Here is a 20,710-nt window from a genome sequence, read left to right on the forward strand (position 1 = left end):
TTCGTCTATGAGAAAGAATTCACTAAATGATGAAATGGCTCGCAATGCATGCAGCACTTCTTTCTTACGATGGCTAGAATTGTAGACAAGTCCTCTCTTACATATCTGGGCCATCTTTATCCCAGTAAGTCGCAGTCATATACAGTTATATTGTTCACCCGTGCATAGCCGATAGGATCGTGCTGTTTCTTGAATATAGAATGAGGCCAGCCACCAAAGTACATTCATTCAACGTAGAAGAGTTGACTTGGTATGGTTACAGCTTGAATTGTGTTGAAACAAGTAAGATAAAATGCCCTTTGGAGATGCAGAAATGTCAAGACATGTTTGTGTTCATCCGCCTGTCATCTGAATAGAAATATCTGATTGCCCAGAGCAGAGCCCGGATAGCTCAGTCGGTAGAGCATCAGACTTTTAAGCGGTCTGTCACAATCAGAGTGATCTGAGGGTCCAGGGTTCGAGTGCCTGTTCGGGCGATCCTCTTTTTATTTCACAATATCAGTGTGCATACTATAGAATATTGCAAGAACAAAGTATTTCAAGCAGTGATATCCATACAATGGGCTGGCATTATTTACAACTAAGGAACTAAGTGGAGAAAACACTTTTCGTCTATGAGAAAGAATTCACTAAATGATGAAATGGCTCGCAATGCATGCAACACTTCTTTCTTACGATGGCTAGAATTGTAGACAAGTCCTCTCTTACATATCTTAGCCATCTTTATCCCAGTAAGTCGCAGCCATATACAGTTATATTGTTCACCCGTGCATAGCCGATAGGATCGTGCTGTTTCTTGAATATAGAATGAGGCCAGCCACCAAAGTACATTCATTCAACGTAGAAGAGTTGACTTGGTATGGTTACAGCTTGAATTGTGTTGAAACAAGTAAGATAAAATGCCCTTTTGGAGATGCAGAAATGTCAAGACAGGTTTGTGTTCATCCGCCTGTCATCTGAATAGAAATATCTGATTGCCCAGAGCAGAGCCCATATAGCTCAGTCGGTAGAGCATCAGACTTTTAAGCGGTCTGTCACAATCAGAGTGATCTGAGGGTCCAGGGTTCGAGTCCCTGTTCGGGCGATCCTCTTTTTATTTAACAATATCAGTGTGCATACTATAGAATATTGCAAGAACAAAGTATTTCAAGCAGTGATATCCATACAATTGGCTGGCATTATTGACAACTAAGGAACTAAGTGGAGAAAACACTTTTCGTCTATGAGAAAGAATTCACTAAATGATGAAATGGCTCGCAATGCATGCAGCACTTCTTTCTTACGATGGCTAGAATTGTAGACAAGTCCTCTCTTACATATCTGGGCCATCTTTATCCCAGTAAGTCGCAGTAATATACAGTTATATTGTTCACCCGTGCATAGCCGATAGGATCATGCGCTGTTTCTTGAATATAGAATGAGGCCAGCCACCAAAGTACATTCATTCAACGTAGAAGAGTTGACTTGGTATGGTTACAGCTTGAATTGTGTTGAAACAAGTAAGATAAAATGATCTTTTGGAGATGCAGAAATGTCAAGACAGGTTTGTGTTCATCCGCCTGTCATCTGAATAGAAATATCTGATTGCCCACAGCAGGGCCCGGATAGCTCAGTCGGTAGAGCATCAGACTTTTAAGCGGTCTGTCACAATCAGAGTGATCTGAGGGTCCAGGGTTCGAGTCCCTGTTCGGGCGATCCTCTTTTTATTTCACAATATCAGTGTGAATACTATAGAACATTGCAAGAACAAAGTATTTCAAGCAGTGATATCCATACAATGGGCTGGCATTATTTACAACTAAGGAACTAAGTGGAGAAAACACTTTTCGTCTATGAGAAAGAATTCACTAAATGATGAAATGGCTCGCAATGCATGCAACACTTCTTTCTTACGATGGCTAGAATTGTAGACAAGTCCTCTCTTACATATCTGGGCCATCTTTATCCCAGTAAGTCGCAGTCATATATACAGTTATATTGTTCACCCGTGCATAGCCGATAGGATCGTGCTGTTTCTTGAATATAGAATGAGGCCAGCCACCAAAGTACATTCATTCAACGTAGAAGAGTTGACTTGGTATGGTTACAGCTTGAATTGTGTTGAAACAAGTAAGATAAAATGCCCTTTTGGAGATGCAGAAATGTCAAGACATGTTTGTGTTCATCCGCCTGTCATCTGAATAGAAATATCTGATTGCCCAGAGCAGAGCCCGGATAGCTCAGTCGGTAGAGCATCAGACTTTTAAGCGGTCTGTCACAATCAGAGTGATCTGAGGGTCCAGGGTTCGAGTGCCTGTTCGGGCGATCCTCTTTTTATTTCACAATATCAGTGTGCATACTATAGAATATTGCAAGAACAAAGTATTTCAAGCAGTGATATCCATACAATTGGCTGGCATTATTTACAACTAAGGAACTAAGTGGAAAACACTTTTCGTCTATGAGAAAGAATTCACTAAATGATGAAATGGCTCGCAATGCATGCAACACTTCTTTCTTACGATGGCTAGAATTGTAGACAAGTCCTCTCTTACATATCTGGGCCATCTTTATCCCAGTAAGTCGCAGTCATATACAGTTATATTGTTCACCCGTGCATAGCCGATAGGATCATGCGCTGTTTCTTGAATATAGAATGAGGCCAGCCACCAAAGTACATTCATTCAACGTAGAAGAGTTGACTTGGTATGGTTACAGCTTGAATTGTGTTGAAACAAGTAAGATAAAATGATCTTTTGGAGATGCAGAAATGTCAAGACAGGTTTGTGTTCATCCGCCTGTCATCTGAATAGAAATATCTGATTGCCCAGAGCAGGCCCGGATAGCTCAGTCGGTAGAGCATCAGACTTTTAAGCGGTCTGTCACAATCAGAGTGATCTGAGGGTCCAGGGTTCGAGTCCCTGTTCGGGCGATCCTCTTTTTATTTAACAATATCAGTGTGCATACTATAGAACATTGCAAGAACAAAGTATTTCAACCAGTGATATCCATACAATGGGCTGGCATTATTTACAACTAAGGAACTAAGTGGAGAAAACACTTTTCGTCTATGAGAAAGAATTCACTAAATGATGAAATGGCTCGCAATGCATGCAACACTTCTTTCTTACGATGGCTAGAATTGTAGACAAGTCCTCTCTTACATATCTGGGCCATCTTTATCCCAGTAAGTCGCAGTCATATACAGTTATATTGTTCACCCGTGCATAGCCGATAGAATCATGTGCTGTTTCTTGAATATAGAATGAGGCCAGCCACCAAAGTACATTCATTCAACGTAGAAGAGTTGACTTGGTATGGTTACAGCTTGAATTGTGTTGAAACAAGTAAGATAAAATGCCCTTTTGGAGATGCAGAAATGTCAAGACAGGTTTGTGTTCATCCGCCTGTCATCTGAATAGAAATATCTGATTGCCCAGAGCAGAGCCCGGATAGCTCAGTCGGTAGAGCATCAGACTTTTAAGCGGTCTGTCACAATCAGAGTGATCTGAGGGTCCAGGGTTCGAGTCCCTGTTCGGGCGATCCTCTTTTTATTTCACAATATCATTGTGCATACTATAGAACATTGCAAGAACAAAGTATTTCAACCAATGGTATCCATACAATGGGCTGGCATATGCATCTCCACTGTGAAAAGTTAATACAACAACGAAATGATTTCTTTTCATACTTAATTGATACACTTGATCTTGAAACTTACGTAATATTTGAAATGCAAGAAGAGCAAGGTAAGATGTTGTTTCTCTTCGGATCAGAAAACGACTTTTATAACCCTATAGATTCAACACTATGGGTAACCATACTGTTACTTTTTTCTTTGTTATGTATATGACCTTGTGAACTGTTATACAGAATGCTTCTCTTCATGCTATAAATTTCTGTACATACGTGTATGTCTCTAAGCATTCAATTGTTAATTTTCATGGACATGTTGTAATAATATGATGTTTTTGTTTGTAATCTTCGGAAACTACTGGAGGAAATAAAGACTCTCTCTCTCTCTCTCTCTCTCTCTCTCTCTCTCTCTCTCTCTCTCTCTCTCTCTCTCTCTCTCTCTCTCTCTCTCTCTCTCTCTCTCTCTCTCTCTCTCTCTCTCTCTCTCTCTCTCTCTCTCTGTCTCTCTCTCTCTCTCTCTCTCTCTCTGTGTGCCGACTCCTTTCAGAATGCTAACCCTTGAGTAGTGTTTACCGTTTATCCTCAAGTGAGTGATTGCCTTTGCCCGTCAGTTTTCTTGACTTTTTAAGACTGAGAAGCAGCCATTGATTGCCTCGACCACCTTGTATCACCATAAAGAGCAACAGATATGCTACATCTTATAGTATAGTACACTGTCTATCAGGACGAATAAACATTTATTTACAGGCCAATATAACGTGTAAATCACTTTTACATACATTTATGTTGTATTCAGTTTATTAGTTTGGCAATTTACTTATACATTTCATGAAGCATATATACAATAAACAACGCTTATAACAAACTCGTTGAGACCACAAAGTTTGGTTCGTTATAACCGTATCTCGATACACGCATTTCGAATAAAATATGCTGCATCTGCCATTGACAATGGGCGAAATGTCGTGTTGTTGCGATGTCGCGTGTCGCGTTTTGATTTATTTTGCCTCACTTTACTTGTTTTTGAGAGGGCGACAATGCGACATAGCGACAATGTCCCTTCTCGGATTCCATATGTTCGTTACATACGGTGAATACTTTAAGTATTGTCAGTATCAACTCGGTACAAGTCACACAGACTGATACATAATGTCATGCAAATGTCATTTGGGCATTCTGACGGCACTATGACGTCACAGTCAGTCACAATTCGGCCAGACGTCACACAGGTTGTTACAGAGGAGGATGACGTCAGATACAGCTAGTCACAATTCTGCCAGACGTCACACATGCAGTCACAGAGCAGGATGACGCCAGATACACCTAGTCACCATTCTACCAGAAGTCACACATGCAGTCACAGAGCAAGATGACGTCAGATACAGCTAGTCACCATTCTGCCAGAAGTCACACATGCAGTCACAGAGCAGGATGACGTCAGATACAGCTAGTCACCATTCTGCCAGAAGTCACACATGCAGCGACAGAGCAGTATGACGTCAGACACAGTCAGTTGCAATTCGGCCAGACGTCACACATGCAGTCACAGAGCAGGATGACGTCAGACACAGTCAGTTGCAATTCGGCCAGACGTCACACATGCAGTCACAGAGCAGGATGACGTCAGACACAGTCAGTTGCAATTCGGCCAGACGTCACACATGCAGTCACAGAGCAGGATGACGTCAGACACAGCTAGTCACCATTCTGCCAGACGTCACACATGCAGTCACAGAGCAAGATAACGTCAGACACAGTCAGTTGCAATTCGGCCAGACGTCACACATGCAGTCACAGAGCAAGATGACGTCAGATACAGCTAGTCACCATTCTGCCAGACGTCACACATGCAGTCACAGAGCAGGATGACGTCAGACACAGTCAGTTGCAATTCGGCCAGACGTCACACATGCAGTCACAGAGCAGGATGACGTCAGATACAGCTAGTCACCATTCTGCCAGACGTCACACATGCAGTCACAGAGCAGGATGACGTCAGACACAGTCAGTTGCAATTCGGCCAGACGTCACACATGCAGTCACAGAGCAGGATGACGTCAGACACAGTCAGTTGCAATTCGGCCAGACGTCACACATGCAGTCACAGAGCAGGATGACGTCAGACACAGTCAGTTGCAATTCGGCCAGACGTCACACATGCAGTCACAGAGCAGGATGACGTCAGATACAGCTAGTCACCATTCTGCCAGACGTCACACATGCAGTCACAGAGCAAGATAACGTCAGACACAGTCAGTTGCAATTCGGCCAGACGTCACACATGCAGTCACAGAGCAAGATGACGTCAGATACAGCTAGTCACCATTCTGCCAGACGTCACACATGCAGTCACAGAGCAGGATGACGTCAGACACAGTCAGTTGCAATTCGGCCAGACGTCACACATGCAGTCACAGAGCAGGATGACGTCAGATACAGCTAGTCACCATTCTGCCAGACGTCACACATGCAGTCACAGAGCAAGATAACGTCAGACACAGTCAGTTGCAATTCGACCAGAAGTCACACATGCAGTCACAGAGCGGAATGACGTCAGACACAGTCAGTTGCAATTCGGCCAGACGTCACACATGCAGTCACAGAGCAGGATGACGTCAGATACAGCTAGTCACCATTCTGCCAGACGTCACACATGCAGTCACAGAGCAAGATGACGTCAGATACAGTCAGTTGCAATTCGGCCAGACGTCACACATGCAGTCACAGAGCAGGATGATGTCAGATACAGCTAGTCACCATTCTGCCAGACGTCACACATGCTGTCACAGAGCAAGATGACGTCAGACACAGTCAGTTGCAATTCGGCCAGACGTCACACATGCAGTCACAGAGCAGGATGACGTCAGACACAGTCAGTTGCAATTCGGCCAGACGTCACACATGCAGTCACAGAGCAGGATGACGTCAGATACAGCTAGTCACCATTCTGCAAGACGTCACACATGCAGTCACAGAGCAAGATGACGTCAGACACAGTCAGTTGCAATTCGGCCAGACGTCACACATGCAGTCACAGAGCAGGATGATGTCAGATACAGCTAGTCACCATTCTACCAGAAGTCACACATGCAGTCACAGAGCAGGATGACGTCAGACACAGTCAGTTGCAATTCGGCCAGACGTCACACATGCAGTCACAGAGCAGGATGACGTCAGATACAGCTAGTCACCATTCTGCCAGACGTCACACATGCAGTCACAGAGCAGGATGACGTCAGATACAGCTAGTCACCATTCTGCCAGAAGTCACACATGCAGTCACAGAGCAGGATGACGTCAGACACAGTCAGTTGCAATTCGGCCAGACGTCACACATGCAGTCACAGAGCAGGATGACGTCAGATACAGCTAGTCACCATTCTGCCAGAAGTCACACATGCAGTCACAGAGCAGGATGACGTCAGACACAGTCAGTTGCAATTCTGCCAGACGTCACACATGCAGTCACAGAGCAGGATGACGTCAGATACAGCTAGTCACCATTCTGCCAGACGTCACACATGCAGTCACAGAGCAAGATGACGTCAGATACCGTCAGTTGCAATTCGGCCAGACGTCACACATGCAGTCACAGAGCAGGATGATGTCAGATACAGCTAGTCACCATTCTGCCAGACGTCACACATGCAGTCACAGAGCAAGATGACGTCAGACACAGTCAGTTGCAATTCGGCCAGACGTCACACATGCAGTCACAGAGCAGGATGACGTCAGACACAGTCAGTTGCAATTCGGCCAGACGTCACACATGCAGTCACAGAGCAGGATGACGTCAGATACAGCTAGTCACCATTCTGCCAGACGTCACACATGCAGTCACAGAGCAAGATGACGTCAGACACAGTCAGTTGCAATTCGGCCAGAAGTCACACATGCAGTCACAGAGCAGGATGACGTCAGACACAGTCAGTTGCAATTCGGCCAGACGTCACACATGCAGTCACAGAGCAGGATGAAGCCAGATACAGCTAGTCACCATTCTGCCAGAAGTCACACATGCAGCGACAGAGCAAGATGACGTAAGACACAGTCAGTTGCAATTCGGCCAGAAGTCACACATGCAGTCACAGAGCAGGATGACGTCAGATACAGCTAGCCACCATTCTGCCAGACGTCACACATGCAGTCACAGAGCAGGATGACGTCAGATACAGCTAGTCACCATTCTGCCAGAAGTCACACATGCAGTCACAGAGCAGTATGACGTCAGATACAGCTAGTCACCATTTTGCCAGACGTCACACATGCAGTCACAAAGCAGGATGACGTCAGATACAGCTAGTCACCATTCTGCCAGACGTCACACATGCAGTCACAGAGCAGGATGACGTCAGACACAGTCAGTTGCAATTCGGCCAGACGTCACAAATGCTGTCACAGAGCAGGATGACGTCAGACACAGTCAGTTGCAATTCGGACAGACGTCACACATGCAGTTACAGAGCAGGATGACGTCAGATACAGCTAGTCACCATTCTGCCAGACGTCACACATGCAGTCACAGAGCAGGATGACGTCAGATACAGCTAGTCACCATTCTGCCAGAAGTCACACATGCAGTCACAGAGCAGGATGACGTCAGACACAGTCAGTTGCAATTCGGCCAGACGTCACACATGCAGTCACAGAGCAGGATGACGTCAGATACAGCTAGTCACCATTCTGCCAGAAGTCACACATGCAGTCACAGAGCAGGATGACGTCAGACACAGTCAGTTGCAATTCGGCCAGACGTCACACATGCAGTCACAGAGCAGGATGACGTCAGATACAGCTAGTCACCATTCTGCCAGACGTCACACATGCAGTCACAGAGCAAGATGACGTCAGATACCGTCAGTTGCAATTCGGCCAGACGTCACACATGCAGTCACAGAGCAGGATGATGTCAGATACAGCTAGTCACCATTCTGCCAGACGTCACACATGCAGTCACAGAGCAAGATGACGTCAGACACAGTCAGTTGCAATTCGGCCAGACGTCACACATGCAGTCACAGAGCAGGATGACGTCAGACACAGTCAGTTGCAATTCGGCCAGACGTCACACATGCAGTCACAGAGCAGGATGACGTCAGATACAGCTAGTCACCATTCTGCCAGACGTCACACATGCAGTCACAGAGCAAGATGACGTCAGACACAGTCAGTTGCAATTCGGCCAGAAGTCACACATGCAGTCACAGAGCAGGATGACGTCAGACACAGTCAGTTGCAATTCGGCCAGACGTCACACAAGCAGTCACAGAGCAGGATGAAGCCAGATACAGCTAGTCACCATTCTGCCAGAAGTCACACATGCAGCGACAGAGCAAGATGACGTAAGACACAGTCAGTTGCAATTCGGCCAGAAGTCACACATGCAGTCACAGAGCAGGATGACGTCAGACACAGTCAGTTGCAATTCGGCCAGACGTCACACATGCAGTCACAGAGCAGGATGACGTCAGATACAGCTAGTCACCATTCTGCCAGACGTCACACATGCAGTCACAGAGCAAGATGACGTCAGACACAGTCAGTTGCAATTCGGCCAGACGTCACACATGCAGTCACAGAGCAGGATGATGTCAGATACAGCTAGTCACCATTCTGCCAGAAGTCACACATGCAGTCACAGAGCAGGATGACGTCAGACACAGTCAGTTGCAATTCGGCCAGACGTCACACATGCAGTCACAGAGCAGGATGACGTCAGATACAGCTAGTCACCATTCTGCCAGACGTCACACATGCAGTCACAGAGCAAGATGACGTCAGATACCGTCAGTTGCAATTCGGCCAGACGTCACACATGCAGTCACAGAGCAGGATGATGTCAGATACAGCTAGTCACCATTCTGCCAGACGTCACACATGCAGTCACAGAGCAAGATGACGTCAGACACAGTCAGTTGCAATTCGGCCAGACGTCACACATGCAGTCACAGAGCAGGATGACGTCAGACACAGTCAGTTGCAATTCGGCCAGACGTCACACATGCAGTCACAGAGCAGGATGACGTCAGATACAGCTAGTCACCATTCTGCCAGACGTCACACATGCAGTCACAGAGCAAGATGACGTCAGACACAGTCAGTTGCAATTCGGCCAGACGTCACACATGCAGTCACAGAGCAGGATGACGTCAGACACAGTCAGTTGCAATTCGGCCAGACGTCACACATGCAGTCACAGAGCAGGATGAAGCCAGATACAGCTAGTCACCATTCTGCCAGAAGTCACACATGCAGCGACAGAGCAAGATGACGTAAGACACAGTCAGTTGCAATTCGGCCAGAAGTCACACATGCAGTCACAGAGCAGGATGACGTCAGATACAGCTAGCCACCATTCTGCCAGACGTCACACATGCAGTCACAGAGCAGGATGACGTCAGATACAGCTAGTCACCATTCTGCCAGAAGTCACACATGCAGTCACAGAGCAGTATGACGTCAGATACAGCTAGTCACCATTTTGCCAGACGTCACACATGCAGTCACAAAGCAGGATGACGTCAGATACAGCTAGTCACCATTCTGCCAGACGTCACACATGCAGTCACAGAGCAGGATGACGTCAGACACAGTCAGTTGCAATTCGGCCAGACGTCACAAATGCTGTCACAGAGCAGGATGACGTCAGACACAGTCAGTTGCAATTCGGACAGACGTCACACATGCAGTCACAGAGCAGGATGACGTCAGATACAGCTAGTCACCATTCTGCCAGACGTCACACATGCAGTCACAGAGCAGGATGACGTCAGACACAGTCAGTTGCAATTCGGACAGACGTCACACATGTAGTCACAGAGCAGGATGACGTCAGACACACTCAGTTGCAATTCGGCCAGACGTCACACATGTAGTCACAGAGGAGGATGACGTCAGATACAGCTAGTCACCATTCTGCCAGACGTCACACATGCACGTAACAGTGCAGGATGACGTCAGATACAGCTAGTCACCATTTTGCCAGACGTCACACATGCAGTCACAGAGCAGGATGACGTCAGATACAGCTAGTCACCATTCTGCCAGACGTCACACATGCAGTCACAGAGCAGGATGACGTCAGACACAGTCAGTTGCAATTCGGCCAGACGTCACACATGCTGTCACAGAGCAGGATGACGTCAGACACAGTCAGTTGCATTCTGACAGACGTCACACATGCAGTCACAGAGCAGGATGACGTCAGATACAGCTAGTCACCATTCTGCCAGACGTCACACATGCAGTCACAGAGCAGGATGACGTCAGACACAGTCAGTTGCAATTCGGACAGACGTCACACATGTAGTCACAGAGCAGGATGACGTCAGATACAGCTAGTCACCATTCTGCCAGACGTCACACATGCAGTCACAGAGCAGGATGACGTCAGACACAGTCAGTTGCAATTCGGTCAGACGTCACACATGCAGTCACAGAGCAGGATGACGTCAAACACAGTCAGCTAGTCACCATTCTGCCAGACGTCACACATGCAGTCACAGAGCAGGATGACGTCAGATACAGCTAGTCACCATTCTGCCAGACGTCACACATGCAGTCACAGAGCAAGATAACGTCAGACACAGTCAGTTGCAATTCGGCCAGACGTCACACATGCAGTCACAGAGCAAGATGACGTCAGACACAGCTAGTCACCATTCTGCCAGACGTCACACATGCAGTCACAGAGCAGGATGACGTCAGATACAGCTAGTCACCATTCTGCCAGACGTCACACATGCAGTCACAGAGCAAGATGACGTCAGACACAGTCAGTTGCAATTCGGCCAGACGACACACATGCAGTCACAGAGCAGGATGACGTCAGACACAGTTAGTTGCAATTCGGCCAGACGTCACACATGCAGTCACAGAGCAGGATGACGTCAGATACAGCTAGTCACCATTCTGCCAGACGTCACACATGCAGTCACAGAGCAAGATGACGTCAGACACAGTCAGTTGCAATTCGGCCAGACGTCACACATGCAGTCACAGAGCAGGATGATGTCAGATACAGCTAGTCACCATTCTACCAGAAGTCACACATGCAGCGACAGAGCAGGATGACGTCAGATACAGCTAGTCACCATTCTACCAGAAGTCACACATGCAGTCACAGAGCAGGATGACGTCAGATACAGCTAGTCACCATTCTGCCAGAAGTCACACATGCAGCGACAGAGCGGAATGACGCCAGATACAGCTAGTCACCATTTTACCAGAAGTCACACATGCAGTCACAGAGCAGGATGACGTCAGGTACAGCTAGTCACCATTCTACCAGAAGTCACATATGCAGTCACAGAGCAGGATGACGTCAGATACAGCTAGTCACCATTCTGCCAGACGTCACACATGCAGTCACAGAGCAGGATGACGTCAGATACAGCTAGTCACCATTCTACCAGACGTCACACATGCAGTCACAGAGCAGGATGACGTCAGATACAGCTAGTCACCATTCTGCCAGAAGTCACACATGCAGTCACAGAGCAGGATGACGTCAGATACAGCTAGTCACCATTCTGCCAGAAGTCACACATGCAGCGACAGAGCAGTATGACGTCAGATACAGCTAGTCACCATTCTGCCAGAAGTCACACATGCAGTCACAGAGCAGGATGACGCCAGATACAGCTAGTCACCATTCTGCCAGACGTCACACATGCAGTCACAGAGCAGGATGACGTCAGATACAGCTAGTCACCATTCTGCCAGAAGTCACACATACAGCGACAGAGCAAGATGACGTCAGACACAGTCAGTTGCAATTCGGCCAGAAGTCACACATGCAGTCACAGAGCAGGATGACGTCAGATACAGCTAGTCACCATTCTGCCAGACGTCACACATGCAGTCACAGAGCAGGATGACGTCAGATACAGCTAGTCACCATTCTGCCAGAAGTCACACATGCTGTCACAGAGCAGTATGACGTCAGATACAGCTAGTCACCATTTTGCCAGACGTCACACATGCAGTCACAAAGCAGGATGACGTCAGATACAGCTAGTCACCATTCTGCCAGACGTCACACATGCAGTCACAGAGCAGGATGACGTCAGACACAGTCAGTTGCAATTCGGCCAGACGTCACAAATGCAGTCACAGAGCAGGATGACGTCAGACACAGTCAGTTGCAATTCGGACAGACGTCACACATGCAGTCACAGAGCAGGATGACGTCAGATACAGCTAGTCACCATTCTGCCAGACGTCACACATGCAGTCACAGAGCAGGATGACGTCAGACACAGTCAGTTGCAATTCGGACAGACGTCACACATGTAGTCACAGAGCAGGATGACGTCAGACACACTCAGTTGCAATTCGGCCAGACGTCACACATGTAGTCACAGAGGAGGATGACGTCAGATACAGCTAGTCACCATTCTGCCAGACGTCACACATGCAGTAACAGTGCAGGATGACGTCAGATACAGCTAGTCACCATTTTGCCAGACGTCACACATGCAGTCACAGAGCAGGATGACGTCAGATACAGCTAGTCACCATTCTGCCAGACGTCACACATGCAGTCACAGAGCAGGATGACGTCAGACACAGTCAGTTGCAATTCGGCCAGACGTCACACATGCAGTCACAGAGCAGGATGACGTCAGACACAGTCAGTTGCAATTCGGACAGACGTCACACATGCAGTCACAGAGCAGGATGACGTCAGATACAGCTAGTCACCATTCTGCCAGACGTCACACATGCAGTCACAGAGCAGGATGACGTCAGACACAGTCAGTTGCAATTCTGACAGACGTCACACATGTAGTCACAGAGCAGGATGACGTCAGATACAGCTAGTCACCATTCTGCCAGACGTCACACATGCAGTCACAGAGCAGGATGACGTCAGACACAGTCAGTTGCAATTCGGTCAGACGTCACACATGCAGTCACAGAGCAGGATGACGTCAAACACAGTCAGTTGCAATTCTGCCAGACGTCACACATGCAGTCACAGAGCAGGATGACGTCAGATACAGCTAGTCACAATTCTGCCAGACGTCACACATGCAGTCACAGAGCAAGATAACGTCAGACACAGTCAGTTGCAATTCGGCCAGACGTCACACATGCAGTCACAGAGCAAGATGACGTCAGGCACAGCTAGTCACCATTCTGCCAGACGTCACACATGCAGTCACAGAGCAGGATGACGTCAGATACAGCTAGTCACCATTCTGCCAGACGTCACACATGCAGTCACAGAGCAAGATGACGTCAGACACAGTCAGTTGCAATTCGGCCAGACGACACACATGCAGTCACAGAGCAGGATGACGTCAGACACAGTTAGTTGCAATTCGGCCAGACGTCACACATGCAGTCACAGAGCAGGATGACGTCAGATACAGCTAGTCACCATTCTGCCAGACGTCACACATGCAGTCACAGAGCAAGATGACGTCAGACACAGTCAGTTGCAATTCGGCCAGACGTCACACATGCAGTCACAGAGCAGGATGATGTCAGATACAGCTAGTCACCATTCTACCAGAAGTCACACATGCAGCGACAGAGCAGGATGACGTCAGATACAGCTAGTCACCATTCTACCAGAAGTCACACATGCAGTCACAGAGCAGGATGACGTCAGATACAGCTAGTCACCATTCTGCCAGAAGTCACACATGCAGTCACAGAGCAGGAATGACGCCAGATACAGCTAGTCACCATTTTACCAGAAGTCACACATGCAGTCACAGAGCAGGATGACGTCAGGTACAGCTAGTCACCATTCTACCAGAAGTCACATATGCAGTCACAGAGCAGGATGACGTCAGATACAGCTAGTCACCATTCTGCCAGACGTCACACATGCAGTCACAGAGCAGGATGACGTCAGATACAGCTAGTCACCATTCTGCCAGACGTCACACATGCAGTCACAGAGCAGGATGACGTCAGATACAGCTAGTCACCATTCTGCCAGAAGTCACACATGCAGTCACAGAGCAGGATGACGTCAGATACAGCTAGTCACCATTCTGCCAGAAGTCACACATGCAGTCACAGAGCAGGATGACGTCAGATACAGCTAGTCACCATTCTGCCAGAAGTCACACATGCAGTCACAGAGCAGGATGACGTCAGATACAGCTAGTCACCATTCTGCCAGACGTCACACATGCAGTCACAGAGCAGGATGACGTCAGATACAGCTAGTCACCATTCTGCCAGAAGTCACACATACAGCGACAGAGCAAGATGACGTCAGACACAGTCAGTTGCAATTCGGCCAGACGTCACACATGCAGTCACAGAGCAGGATGACGTCAGATACAGTCAGTTGCAATTCGGCCAGACGTCACACATGCAGTCACAGAGCAGGATGACGTCAGATACAGCTAGTCACCATTCTGCCAGACGTCACACATGCAGTCACAGAGCAGGATGACGTCAGATACAGCTAGTCACCATTCTACCAGACGTCACACATGCAGTCACAGAGCAGGATGACGCCAGATACAGCTAGTCACCATTCTGCCAGACGTCACACATGCAGTCACAGAGCAGGATGACGTCAGATACAGCTAGTCACCATTCTACCAGAAGTCACACATGCAGTCACAGAGCAGGATGACGTCAGATACAGCTAGTCACCATTCTGCCAGACGTCACACATGCAGTCACAGAGCAGGATGACGTCAGATACAGCTAGTCACCATTCTGCCAGACGTCACACATGCAGTCACAGAGCAGGATGACGTCAGACACAGTTAGTTGCAATTCGGCCAGACGTCACACATGCAGTCACAGAGCAGGATGACGTCAGATACAGCTAGTCACCATTCTGCCAGACGTCACACATGCAGTCACAGAGCAAGATGACGTCAGACACAGTCAGTTGCAATTCGGCCAGACGTCACACATGCAGTCACAGAGCAGGATGACGTCAGATACAGCTAGTCACCATTCTGCCAGACGTCACACATGCAGTCACAGAGCAGGATGACGTCAGATACAGCTAGTCACCATTCTACCAGAAGTCACACATGCAGTCACAGAGCAGGATGACGTCAGATACAGCTAGTCACCATTCTGCCAGAAGTCACACATGCAGCGACAGAGCGGAATGACGCCAGATACAGCTAGTCACCATTTTACCAGAAGTCACACATGCAGTCACAGAGCAGGATGACGTCAGGTACAGCTAGTCACCATTCTACCAGAAGTCACATATGCAGTCACAGAGCAGGATGACGTCAGATACAGCTAGTCACCATTCTGCCAGACGTCACACATGCAGTCACAGAGCAGGATGACGTCAGATACAGCTAGTCACCATTCTACCAGAAGTCACACATGCAGTCACAGAGCAGGATGACGTCAGATACAGCTAGTCACCATTCTGCCAGAAGTCACACATGCAGTCACAGAGCAGGATGACGTCAGATACAGCTAGTCACCATTCTGCCAGAAGTCACACATGCAGCGACAGAGCAGGATGACGTCAGATACAGCTAGTCACCATTCTGCCAGAAGTCACACATGCAGTCACAGAGCAGGATGACGTCAGATACAGCTAGTCACCATTCTGCCAGACGTCACACATGCAGTCACAGAGCAGGATGACGTCAGATACAGCTAGTCACCATTCTGCCAGAAGTCACACATACAGCGACAGAGCAAGATGACGTCAGACACAGTCAGTTGCAATTCGGCCAGACGTCACACATGCAGTCACAGAGCAGGATGACGTCAGATACAGTCAGTTGCAATTCGGCCAGATGTCACACATGCAGTCACAGAGCAGGATGACGTCAGATACAGCTAGTCACCATTCTGCCAGACGTCACACATGCAGTCACAGAGCAGGATGACGTCAGATACAGCTAGTCACCATTCTGCCAGACGTCACACATGCAGTCACAGAGCAGGATGACGTCAGACACAGCTAGTTGCAATTCGGCCAGACGTCACACATGCAGTCACAGAGCAGGATGACGTCAGATACAGCTAGTCACCATTCTGCCAGACGTCACACATGCAGTCACAGAGCAAGATGACGTCAGACACAGTCAGTTGCAATTCGGCCAGACGTCACACATGCAGTCACAGAGCAGGATGACGTCAGATACAGCTAGTCACCATTCTACCAGAAGTCACACATGCAGTCACAGAGCAGGATGACGTCAGATACAGCTAGTCACCATTCTGCCAGAAGTCACACATGCAGTCACAGAGCAGGATGACGTCAGATACAGCTAGTCACCATTCTGCCAGAAGTCACACATGCAGCGACAGAGCAGGATGACGTCAGATACAGCTAGTCACCATTCTACCAGAAGTCACACATGCAGTCACAGAGCAGGATGACGTCAGATACAGCTAGTCACCATTCTGCCAGAAGTCACATATGCAGTCACAGAGCAGGATGACGTCAGATAGACGCATGCAGTCACAGAGCAGGATGACGTCAGACCATTCTACCAGAAGCCAGAACGTCACACATGCAGTCACAGAGCAGGATGACGTCAGATACAGCTAGTCAGTCATTCTGCCATTCTGCCAGACGTCACACATGCAGTCACAGAGCAGGATGACGTCAGATACAGCTAGTCACCATTCTGCCAGACGTCACACATGCAGTCACAGAGCAGGATGACGTCAGATACAGCTAGTCACCATTCTGCCAGACGTCACACATGCAGTCACAGAGCAGGATGACGTCAGATACAGCTAGTCACCATTACAGCGACAGAGCCAGAAGTCAGACACATGCAGTCGGCCAGAGCAGGATGACGTCAGGAGATACAGCTAGTCACCATTCTGCCAGACGTCAGACACATGCAGTCACAGAGAGCAGGATGACGTCAGATACAGCTAGTCACCATTCTGCCAGAAGTCACACATGCAGCGACAGAGCAAGATGACGTCAGACACAGTCAGTTGCAATTCGGCCAGAAGTCACACATGCAGTCACAGAGCAGGATGACGCCAGATGCAGCTAGTTACCATTCTACCAGAAGTCACACATGCAGCGACAGAGCAGGATGACGTTACCCACACGCCAGCTGTCACAGAAGTCAGCTGCAGCGACAAAGCTGCCGAACGGCTCATAACGGTAATCGAGAGGAATCTTTCACCGTTGGAAGTAATTATTCTTAACCAAACATGAATTGATCTTCTACAAGCTGTTCCACCAGCCTGATTAGAACACTACCAGAAATAACTAGCTGTGCGTCAGGTCATCTGTGTAGTCCGCAAGAAAAAGAAAAGTGAGGCAATAATCACCTGCAAGGGAGGAGTCCAGTTAGACTGACGCTTAGTATCTAAAGAAATTATTCCATTTAGATTTAAAAGGAGCTTCAGTGAGATGGGACATTCAGAACCTGGGGGAAATTATGTCGAGTTTTCGCATTGCAGAGAGGGTTGGGCAGAGGGGAAAATAAGGTGGTTCCATCTGTAACACCCACTATGTCTACTCAGTCTATGTTCAGTCAGTGTATAGAATTATGTTAAGCCAGTTTATATATGTATGTTCTGCCCGTGTATAGATCTGTTTCGTCTCAGTGTACAGATCTATGTCTTCTCATTGTATTGATCTATGTGCAACCAGTGTATAGATCTCCCTCTCCACATAAAGCAGTCTCCCACATTGGAATCTTTCAAAATTAAGTTGAAGACTTTCTTTTTTTCCAAAGCCTATCCCTAAAATCAATCTTTCTGTCATCAATTTCAATGTATACTTATTTTGCTATTTTATCCTCTGTATGCATTGTATGTATGCTTTTATGTAGCGCCTTGAGCATGTATCAGTGGGTGGAAAATGGCGAGCTAAAAATATCCATTTTTATTATTATTATTATCTATACTCAGTCAGTGTATAAATATATGTTGAAAGCACTTCCAGAATTATACAGACACAGCCTTTACAGATGATGATATGAAACTCAAAAAACGGAACTTTAAAAAATGAGTTTTGCTGCACTGGTAGATCAATAATGAAGGTTGCATGGGTTCCCATGACAGCTTCCCTTGGTTTGATGTAACATTCTCAATGGACGTGTAACCATTACTAGGTCTACAAGACATACATGATCAATATAGAAGGTCGCTTTCCTTCCCTTGCCAGCTTGGCTTGACGCTAGCCTCCACAGACACAGCGACTGTCAGAGATTGTCTACTCCCACGACCACCTCGTAGTTTGACTGTGATCACGACTAGAGCTACCAGAAGCACCAAGCAGCCACCAGCAACACCCAGTACGATTGTGATAGTGTCATCATCGCCTCCACTACTGTTGTTTGGTATCGGCAGAGTGTTACCGTCATTGTTATAAGGGGTTGTAGAGGAATGGACAGAAACACTACTCAACACAGTCTCTAATTGGACAGGAACACTATCCAACACAGTTTCCGAATGGACAGGAACACTACCCAACACAGTTTCTGATTGGACAAGAACACTACCCAACACAGTCTCTGATTGGACAGGAACACCACTCAAGACAGTCTCTGAATAGACAGGAACACTACCCAACACAGTTTCCGAATGGACAGGAACACTACCCAACACAGTTTCTGATTGGACAGGATCACTACCCAACACAGTTTCCGAATGGACAGGAACACTACCCAACACAGTTTCTGAATGGACAGGAACACTACCCAACACAGTTTCCGAATGGACAGGAACACTACCCAACACAGTTTCCGAATGGACAGGAACACTACCCAACACAGTTTCTGATTGGACAGGAACACTACCCAACACAGTTTCTGATTGGACAGGAACACTACCCAACACAGTTTCTGATTGGACAGGAACACTACCCAACACAGTTTCTGATTGGACAGGAACACTACCCAACACAGTTTCTGATTGGACAGGAACACTACCCAACACAGTCTCTGAATGGACAGGAACACTACCCAACACAGTTTCTGAATGGACAGGAACACTACCCAACACAGTTTCTGAATGGACAGGAACACTACCCAACACAGTTTCCGATTGGACAGGAACACTACCCAACACAGTTTCCGAATGGACAGGAACGCTACCCAACACAGTTTCCGATTGGACAGGAACACTACCCAACACAGTTTCCGAATGGACATGTTCTACTGATATCGGTATGGAGGCTTGGCTGTCAGTGTAGTGTGTTGTAGATGCATAGGCCAAGCTTGTCAAAGCAAGGCCTTTCCAATACGATGATGTTGTAGGTACACTCTGGGTTGTATGAGACGGCTGTATATCCAGGCTGGTCATGGCAGGGGAGGGTAGAGAACTCTCCGCAGTCGAAAGGCTAGTCACAGTGTGCTGTTTTATGGACCCGACGACTTCATTCATCCCTCTAGTAACATCAACATCTGTAACAGCTTGTGTTGGGGGTGACGCAGATCCAACTACAACGTGCTCACTATCTTCTTTCAACAGTCCGTATGTGGACAACGGTGGTGTTTTGAGGGAGTCTAACGCCAACAGTTTAGTCATGCTGAGAGGCATATGTGTTTCAAGGAGCGGTTTGTTAGTTGTTCGAGTATATGTATATGGGGCTGTTGCTTGCAATGTTCTATTGGGCTGACTGTTCCTTACAGTCATTTCCTTGAGTTCTAATGTCTTCAAATGCGTACCCAAAGAACGAGAGTGAGAACCACCGTCAAGGAATGACTGTGTGGAACTTGAACGTTGTCCCGGTAATGGGCCGGAGATTGAAACTGACCTTGTTCCGGTAGATATCGAACTGGGAGAAAGGTGTGCTTCAGCTGAGTCAATGGAGGAGGTTGTTATAGATTCTCTAGATCTATCAGGCAGTTGGGTTGTTTCATACTCAGATGGGTTATTCACCATGTCACCCAATGATGAACTCAACGTTTCAGCAATTGTCAGCTTCTCAGATTGTTGAGCATATGCAATGTCTGTCTCCAAACTGATTATCTGAGGTGTGACAGTTTTCGTCGCTTCTTCAGTAAGGAACATTCCATAGCCAGCATCACTTGAAATTATAATACTGAAGTGTTGTTGTGGCGGAGCAACACCTTCAGTTGGTATACTTTGTTCACTTTTTGTTTGATCTATCTCCAGATTTGACATTTTAGCATCATGGTTTTTACTCCTTACT

At 47.4% G+C, this 20,710-nt stretch overlaps 1 protein-coding gene and 6 non-coding genes across 7 annotated transcripts in view; all 7 read left to right on the top strand.

Moving 5' to 3' along the window:
• Positions 1-19,757, top strand: part of LOC124282974 (myb-like protein Q) — a 35,870-nt gene extending 16,113 nt beyond the window's left edge. Inside the window, exon 2 of the mRNA XM_046719027.1 lies at positions 18,981-19,757. Coding sequence (XP_046574983.1) covers positions 18,981-19,757 — 777 coding nt within the window. The remainder of the gene's footprint in view (positions 1-18,980) is intronic.
• Trnak-uuu lies at positions 381-476 on the top strand. Its single transcript has 2 exons — positions 381-417; positions 441-476. It is a non-coding gene; the product is annotated as a tRNA-Lys (tRNA).
• On the top strand, positions 989-1,084 carry Trnak-uuu. Its single transcript has 2 exons — positions 989-1,025; positions 1,049-1,084. It is a non-coding gene; the product is annotated as a tRNA-Lys (tRNA).
• Positions 1,599-1,694, top strand: Trnak-uuu. Its single transcript has 2 exons — positions 1,599-1,635; positions 1,659-1,694. It is a non-coding gene; the product is annotated as a tRNA-Lys (tRNA).
• Trnak-uuu lies at positions 2,209-2,304 on the top strand. Its single transcript has 2 exons — positions 2,209-2,245; positions 2,269-2,304. It is a non-coding gene; the product is annotated as a tRNA-Lys (tRNA).
• Positions 2,816-2,911, top strand: Trnak-uuu. The gene is made up of 2 exons: positions 2,816-2,852; positions 2,876-2,911. It is a non-coding gene; the product is annotated as a tRNA-Lys (tRNA).
• Trnak-uuu lies at positions 3,426-3,521 on the top strand. The gene is made up of 2 exons: positions 3,426-3,462; positions 3,486-3,521. It is a non-coding gene; the product is annotated as a tRNA-Lys (tRNA).
• Positions 19,758-20,710: the final 953 nt, after the last annotated feature.

Source organism: Haliotis rubra, unplaced genomic scaffold (genome assembly GCF_003918875.1).
Source record: "Haliotis rubra isolate DU_JTF1 unplaced genomic scaffold, ASM391887v1 Scf308, whole genome shotgun sequence".
NCBI lineage: Eukaryota > Metazoa > Mollusca > Gastropoda > Lepetellida > Haliotidae > Haliotis > Haliotis rubra.